General features: G+C 46.4%; 2 protein-coding genes across 2 annotated transcripts in view; both read right to left on the minus strand.

Moving 5' to 3' along the window:
- LOC121584486 (sorting nexin-18) overlaps nucleotides 1–6,249 on the minus strand; it is a 43,927-nt gene extending 37,678 nt beyond the window's left edge. The window contains exon 1 of the mRNA XM_045225640.1: nucleotides 4,921–6,249. Coding sequence (XP_045081575.1) covers nucleotides 4,921–5,978 — 1,058 coding nt within the window. The 5' untranslated portion in view covers nucleotides 5,979–6,249. The remainder of the gene's footprint in view (nucleotides 1–4,920) is intronic.
- A 300-nt stretch (nucleotides 6,250–6,549) lies between these two features.
- hspb3 (heat shock protein, alpha-crystallin-related, b3) lies at nucleotides 6,550–8,058 on the minus strand. The gene is given in 3 exon segments (XM_041899883.1): nucleotides 6,550–7,633; nucleotides 7,635–7,825; nucleotides 8,024–8,058. Coding segments are annotated over 2 exon segments (492 nt in total). The 5' UTR covers nucleotides 7,779–7,825; nucleotides 8,024–8,058; the 3' UTR covers nucleotides 6,550–7,285.
- Between the last annotated feature and the right edge of the window lie 220 nt (nucleotides 8,059–8,278).

Consider the following 8,278-nt stretch of genomic DNA (forward strand, 5'->3'; position numbering starts at 1 on the left):
CAGACCTGGATAGTATGATAGAGCTCTGCAGGCTATCTCTACAGTAGATTGCAACTCCACCCCCTTTGGCAGTTCTATCTAGACGGAAAATGTTGTAGTTGGGGATGGAAATGTCTGAATTTTTGGTGGCCTTCCTAAGCCAGGATTCAGACACTGGTAGGACATCAGGGTTGGTGGAGTGTGCTAACGCAGTGAATAACTCAAACTTAGGGAGGAGGCTTATGATGTTAACATGCAAAAAACCAATGCTTTTACGGTAACAGAAGTCAACAAATGATAGCTCCTGGGGAGTAGGAGTGATACTGGGGGCTGCAGGGCCTGGGTTAACCTCTACATCACCAGAGGAACAGAGGAGGACTAGAATAAGGATACGGCTAAAGGCTTTAAGAACTGGTCTTCTAGTGCGTTGGGTACAGAGAATAAAGCGGGCAGATTTCCGGGCGTTGTAGAATAGATTCAGGGCATCATGTACAGACAAGGATGTGGAAGGATATGAGTACAGTGGAGGTAAACCTAAGCGTTGGGTAACAATGAAAGAGATAGCATCACTGGAGGCACCGATTGAGCCCGTCTCCGCGTGTATGAGGGGGTGGAACAAAGGAACTATTTGAGGCAGTTTGAGAGGGACTTGGGGTTCTACAGTTAAGTTGTATAATAAGAACTAACTGGAACAGCAATAGGCAAGGCATATTGACATGGGAGAGAGGCATAAAGCAATCACAGGTGTTATTTGAGAGAGCTAAGACAACAACTGGCGATTAAAGTTTGGGCTGAGGCTAAACAGATAAACAGGATGGGGTACCGTATAAAGGAACAGTCCAGCAGGCATCAGCTGTGCAGCTGAGTAATCATAATGTCCAGTGAACAGCAATATGTGAGTCCGAGAGCAGTTCGAATTGGTGCTAAAGCACAGCGAGCAGGAAGCACGGCTGTTGTTTGCGTGTGCTAGCAGGCCGGGGCTAGCAGATGGATCTTCGTGGTCATCGCAACGGGAAGCCTATTGAAACCACAGACGATTTGGTTGCAGCTAGCTAGTTGCGATGATCCGGTGTTAAAGGTCCAGTGATTCCGGCAGAAAATCCGGTATGTTCTGAGTCGAAGATCCATCTGCTAGCCCCGGCCCGCTAGCACACGCAAACAACAGCCGTGCTTCCTGCTCGCTGTGCTTTAGCACCAATTCGAACTGCTCTCGGACTCACATATTGCTGTTCACTGGACCTTATGATTACTCAGCTGCACAGCTGATGCCTGCTGCACTGTCTGCACAGCGTGTGCTGTGCAGACAGTGCAGACTGGCCGATAATAGTCCAGGCTAGAGCTGGCTGGTAGGTAGTGCAGGCCACGGACAATGGTGAAAAACCGCTAACGGTGGCTAATAGCAAGTAGCTAGTTAGCTGGCTACTCCCGTCCGGTAGACAGAGAGGTAGATAGCCGGGATAAGGGCCTGGCTCGAGGCTAGCTCAAGGCTAACTGGTGCTTGCTTCGGGGGCGGTGGTGATTAGCCAACAGCAACATCCATTCGGTTGCGGCTAGCTAGTTGCGATCCGGTGTTAATGTCCAGTGATTCAGTTATTCTGGCAGAAAATCTGATGATCTGGGTGAAAACCGCTAACTGTGGCTAATAGCAAGTAACTAGTTAGCTGGCTACTAGTTTCAACTGGAGATTCTAGATAAAAGGTAAGTCAATAATAGAATCCGTTCCACATTGAGTGAGGCGGGTTGCAGGAAAGTATATTTAGTAGAAGGATGAAAAGTGTGATAGGGAAATATGTACGGAAAAAAAAACCAGGCTATTTACACGGACACACACAGAGTACACGACCGCACTGCTACACCAATAAATTGTGAGCTTTTGATTGCTGATAGATATGCCTAGTGCACGGTTCTGACTGTCTGCATGGTGGTCGACCTGCTCATACAGTGAGGGAAAAAAGTATTTGATCCCCTGCTGATTTTGTACGTTTGCCCACAGACAAAGAAATGATCAGTCTATAATTGTAACGGTAGGTTTATTTGAACAGTGAGAGACAGAATAACAAAAAAGAAAAAAGAAAAACGCATGTCAAAAATTTATTTGCATTTTAATGAGGGAAATAAGTATTTGACCCCCTCTCAATCAGAAAGATTTCTGGCTCCCAGGTGTCTTTTATACAGGTAACGAGCTGAGATTAGGAGCACACTCTTAAAGGGAGTGCTCCTAATCTCAGCTTGTTACCTGTATAAAAGACACCTGTCCACAGAAGCAATCAATCAATCAGATTCCAAACTCTCCACCATGGCCAAGACCAAAGAGCTCTCCAAGGATGTCAGGGACAAGATTGTAGACCTACACAAGGCTGGAATGGGCTACAAGATCATCGCCAAGCAGCTTGGTGAGAAGGTGACAACAGTTGGTGCGATTATTCGCAAATGGAAGAAACACAAAAGACCTGTCAATCTCCCTTGGCCTGGGGCTCCATGCAAGATCTCACCTTGTGGAGTTGCAATGATCATGAGAACGGTGAGGAATCAGCCCAGAACTACACGGGAGGATCTTGTCAATGATCTCAAGGCAGCTGGGACCATAGTCACCAAGAAAACAATTGGTAACACACTATGCCGTGAAGGACTGAAATCCTGCTGCGCCCGCAAGGTCCCCATGCTCAAGAAAGCACATATACAGGGCCGTATGAAGTTTGCCAATGAACATCTGAATGATTCAGAGGAGAACTGGGTGAAAGTGTTGTGGTCAGATGAGACCAAAATCGAGCTCTTTGGCATCAACTCAACTCGCCGTGTTTGGAGGCGGAGGAATGCTGCATATGACCCCAAGAACACCATCCCCACCGTCAAACATGGAGGTGGAAACATTATGCTTTGGGGGTGTTTTTCTGCTAAGGGGACAGGACAACTTCACCGCATCAAAGGGACGATGGACGGGGTCATGTACCGTCAAATCTTGGGTGAGAAACTCCTTCCCTCAGCCAGGGCATTGAAAATGGGTCGTGGATGGGTATTCCAGCATGACAATGACCCAAAACACACGGCCAAGGCAACAAAGGAGTGGCTCAAGAAGAAGCACATTAAGGTATTGGAGTGGCCTAGCCAGTCTCCAGACCTTAATCCCATAGAAGATCTGTGGAGGGAGCTGAAGGTTTGAGTTGCCAAACGTCAGCCTCGAAACCTTAATGACTTGGAGAAGATCTGCAAAGAGGAGTGGAACAAGATCCCTCCTGAGATGTGTGCAAACCTGGTGGCCAACTACAAGAAACGTCTGACCTCTGTGATTGCCAACAAGGGTTTTGCCACCAAGTACTAAGTCATGTTTTGCAGAGGGGTCAAATACTTATTTCCCTCATTAAAATGCAAATCAATTTATAACATTTTTCACATGCGTTTTTCTGGATTTTTTTGTTATTATTCTGTCTCTCACTGTTCAAATAAACCTACCATTAAAATTATAGACTGATCATGTCTTTGTCAGTGGGCAAACATACAAAATCAGCAGGGGATCAAATACTTTTCCCCTCACTGTACCTCCCCTCTCTCTCGGTCCCTCGCTAGCTCGCTATGAATGATGCGAGTGTTCTCGGAAGTACGGCAAGTAATCAGTCTCTTCCGTTCCAAAACTTTTGAATCTCAGGAGTCTATTCTCAGCGGAATCGAATCTTGACACTCTGAAATGGGAGTCGACATCGGGAGTCGACGTGCAAGGAGTCGAGGAATCAATTATTTTGGAGTCGACTCTCCACCACTACGTCATGGTCGACTCTCCACCACTACGTCATGGTCGACTCTCCACCACTACGTCATAGTCGACTCTCCACCACTACGTCATGGTCGACTCTCCACCACTACGTCATGGTCGACTCTCCACCACTACGTCATAGTCGACTCTCCACCACGACGTCATAGTCGACTCTCCACCACGACGTCATGGTCGACTCTCCACCACTACGTCATAGTCGACTCTCCACCACTACGTCATAGTCGACTCTCCACCACGACGTCATGGTCGACTCTCCACCACGACGTCATGGTCGACTCTCCACCACTACGTCATAGTCGACTCTCCACCACGACGTCATGGTCGACTCTCCACCACTACGTCATAGTCGTTAACAGTTGGAAAATGGCAGAGAAAGGCCAGCGACAGCAGCCAAGTCCTGTATGACAATACTTTGATAAGTTAAATGAGAAAGAAACGCAAACTTTGTGAGATGGATTGACGGTATTTTATGTTTTTTTTAGTAATAAAAGTTCTAAAATCGAATCAAATAATTTTTTATCTACATTTGCTTCATGAGTAGTGCGTGACCCTACGGTCGCAACACATACATTCTAACTGATTTCAAATGGGACTTCCCCCATTCTGATTCTTTTATACTGTTCAATTCAACCTAAACATTTTTGCAGCACTGTCAGCAATTTCCTGCACTCATTTGAGATCATTTCCACACTGTCACAAAGGGCTGCACGACATGGCCAAACAATCCAGGACTTATTTTTAACCAAATGTTGCAATTGCGATTTGACTTGCAATTTAGAGCAAAACACTTGGGTGAACTGTTGGAATCATGGAAATAGAATGATTATTCTAATTCTGTAGTTAGAATATAATAGTGGACACTTTTGAATACAGTGTTGTTTGACATGGCAACGAATTAAAATGCCAGGGAGGAGTTATGGTAACAGGGTAGGAACCAAAGTGTTGATGAGTGTTTCCTAGGGAACGCTATAATCTTCGGCTATATAGTCCCGTGTGGTTCACTTGGTAGAGCATGGCGCTTGCAACGCCAGGGTTGTGGGTTCGTTTCCCACGGGGGGCCAGTATGAAAACATGTATGCACTCGCTAACTGTAAGTCGCTCTGGATAAGAGCGTCTGTTAAATGACTAAAATGTAAACAGACTGGCGAGGAGAGGAGAGGAGAGAGACCTACCTGTTGCAGGTGAGGAAGTGCTGGAACACGTCACATTTGGACAGGACCGGGTGGCTGGTCATGTGAGTCATCCACCATATCAAGCCCTTCCTCCGTTTAGAGATGAAGTCCTCCTCAAACCGCCCCGCCGCCTGCTTCTCTGGGATGTGGGGCACCGAGATGACAGGGAACTTCTCCACCAGCCGGGCATAGAGCCAGTCAAAGTGTTTATACCTCCTGTTTACCTGCGTCTGTGTGTGGGTGGGCGTCAGCTTGTAGGCAATGTAACTCTTCATTCCTTTGAACTTGGTCTGCTTGGTGGGGTCGTCGATGGTACAGGCGAAGGGGTACGGGTTTTCCTGCCATTCTGGGCCGTACTGCCCCATTATAACACATATCTTATCCCCATCTTTTACAAACCCAGCTGCCTCACCTAACACAAACGCTTCCCCACCTGATTTCACAAATGTTGAAAACCTATTGAGGTTCCTACTGACCGTGGCAGAGCTCTTGGCTTGTTGAGCGTTGCCACCTCTGGACACAGAAGATGTTGACAGGCTGTATGTAGACGGTCCGTTGCCGTCAAAGTCCCCCTGGTTACCACCCCCAACAACGCCGGGCTCGTCCGCCACCGTCGAGCTGTCATCCCAGTCTTCATCCCAGTCGTCATCGCTGCCCTGGCTGGCTTGGTAACCGTGCTGCGACGGCTGTGCTGGGGCAGGCGGTGGTAACGCTGTAAACCCAGACGATGTTGCTGATGTTTTGGACAAGTTTTCAATTAGATTTTGGATTTTATAAGAGGTGTCCCCGAAACCTCCGGTTGAACTATTGGCGTATCGGGATCCCTGGTAAGTATCCTCTGATGTGCCGCTGTCGTTAAACGTGGACGCGGTATCGTTCTTCAGGATCTCGACGTAGGACGCGGGGAAGAGTCCTCTCTCGCCTTTGCCGTTGGACCCTTCTAGCCATCCTTCAATGTCCTGTTCGCTGTACAAACTCACTATTTCATTTTCCTTTACCGATATCTCCCCTGGGTTTTCGGAATTGAAGTTGTATAAAGCCCTCGCCTTGAGCGCCATAGTTCAACAAATTACTGGAGTACCTAGCGCCCAACAAAATATCCAGCGAACTCTAGCGGGCGGGCTAGCCTATACAAACTCCACTGTCTCTACTAAGTTGTGAAGGCACACTGCTTGAAAACTGGCTCCTTAAATGTCCCTTCTTCAAGCGACCTACCTCGCAATCCAGTTGTCTTTTGCTACTGTAAAAAAAAAAAAAATTGCGATAAAATCCCGTTATTTCGTCCAACTTTTACGCCATTTAAAATGTAAGCGGCTAGTTGTAGTGGTGGCTGCGTCCTCCTGCCTCTCTCTCACACAACACCCACACGTAACCAGTCTGAATAATCGAGGGTGGAGCTAGGGGGGGGGGGGATGAACAATCTAACAGGCAACACCAATCAAACACTGACCGCTTTAGTTGATGGGTGTGGAATTGGAAGTGGTGTGAGATTTGATTGATTCTTGAAAATATACATTTATAGATGGTATCAGAATCCTACTGTATTTATAATAGCTTGTACATATCCTTAAAAAAATAATAATCAAAACGTAACATGGATGTAAACAATGTAAACAATCTGTAACAATGTAACATTTGATAACAATATTTATTTTTCTAGCACATTTGTCCCTTCAGGTCTCTTCCTTCAACAGAACAATTTCTAAACAATCTCATAACCATTTGTACGGTAAAAACAACATCATCACTGATACTGAAAGCCTCATGCCTAACATTCCCATTCTAGTCATAGATATCATAATGCCAGGTGGCCCTCAATGAGACCTCAAAACAGTGGTTGTCTGTCCTGTTTGTTTATCTATTTCGGATAAGAGCTATGATTTCAGAGAGGGACTTGAAGTGGGCTAGTTGTGCTACGTGTGCCAGTTCTCAATGACTGGGGTGGAACTTCCTCTGTCCATTTACTAAATTAAATATACACTTAACCATCACACTTCATATTTGTTCAAATGAAACGCATATTATTTTAATTGAGGTGAGAGGAGCTGAAGTAACATTTAAAGCGAGGAGGAACACTTTAAAAAACCTATTTTAAGAAAATAGATTTTAAATATATAATTACTGCTGTTAAATAATTCAATAACGTCAGCACCAACAGCTTTTTATAGCAAATTAGTATCAGATAGAAATGTAACAATTACAGTGTTTAGAGAAATATTTGAAAATTAACTTCACACAAAAATAACAGACACAATTAATAAATCAATCACAATCAATCACTCATGTTAGTGGTACTGTAGCAGCTGATGTGTAATTTAACTCACATTCTTACCTAATCAATACAGTAATAATCAATAGTAAATAATCAATAGGGGTCCTCCTCCTCACTGGGTTGTATCCTAACAGGTGTTCTCTGTTTGGATTCCACCACCAGTATCCCATCATGACATAGGAGAGCCCTCAGATCCCCCGCCCGCTGCAGTTTCTCAGGCAGTGTGTGCTGGCGGGTGAAGCTGCGGGTAACAAACCCATGTTCATCCATTCTGGCTCCATGCTGAGCCTTGATCAAGAGCCAGCCCTCAAACACCTGAATCATGACATCCTCAGGTCTGAACTGGGACACGTCCAGAAGCACCTGGTAAACAGGCTCAGTCCGCTGGGGCTGGGTTGTGGTAGTACCGTCAGAGGCCCCTTCTAATTTCACTACCCCAGGGCCTCACCCCTGGGTCGGGGAAGGCAGGCCCGGGCAGGGCGAACAGGTCATGGTCCTCCACACAGTCGTCCAATTCCCTTCCTTGGAACAGGGCCTGGTGACGGACGGGGCTGTTCACCCAGTGGGTTATGGACACTCCCTCCATGGTTCTGCCTGCCTCTCAGTCCATGTCCCAGAAAGCCTCTTGTGTTGCTGTGTGGCAGAGGGGAGTGAGCTTCACAGTCGCTCAAATTAAATTTACATTTTACATTTTCGTCATTTAGCAGACGCTCTTATCCAGAGCGACTTACAGTTAGTGAATGCATACATATATATATATATATATTTTTTTTCATACTGGCCCCCAGTGGGAAACAAACCCACATCCCTGCCGGCCAAACCCTCCCCTACCTTGGACGACGCTGGACCAATTGTGCGCCGCCCCATGGGTCTCCCGGTCGCGGCCGGCTGCGACAGAGCCTGGACTCGAACCAGGATCTCTAGTGGCACAGCTAGCACTGCGATGCAGTGCCTTAGACCACTGCGCCACCCGGAAAGAAAAGAAAGTCGCTATGGAGCAAACTGAATATGAGAAGATATCCAGCAACTCTTGGTAGGACAGGGGAGGTTTGCTTCCAAAGTAAATCTTCTATTGTTAAAACCATC

The sequence above is a fragment of the Coregonus clupeaformis genome, chromosome 16 (genome assembly GCF_020615455.1).
Source record: "Coregonus clupeaformis isolate EN_2021a chromosome 16, ASM2061545v1, whole genome shotgun sequence".
Lineage (NCBI taxonomy): Eukaryota > Metazoa > Chordata > Actinopteri > Salmoniformes > Salmonidae > Coregonus > Coregonus clupeaformis.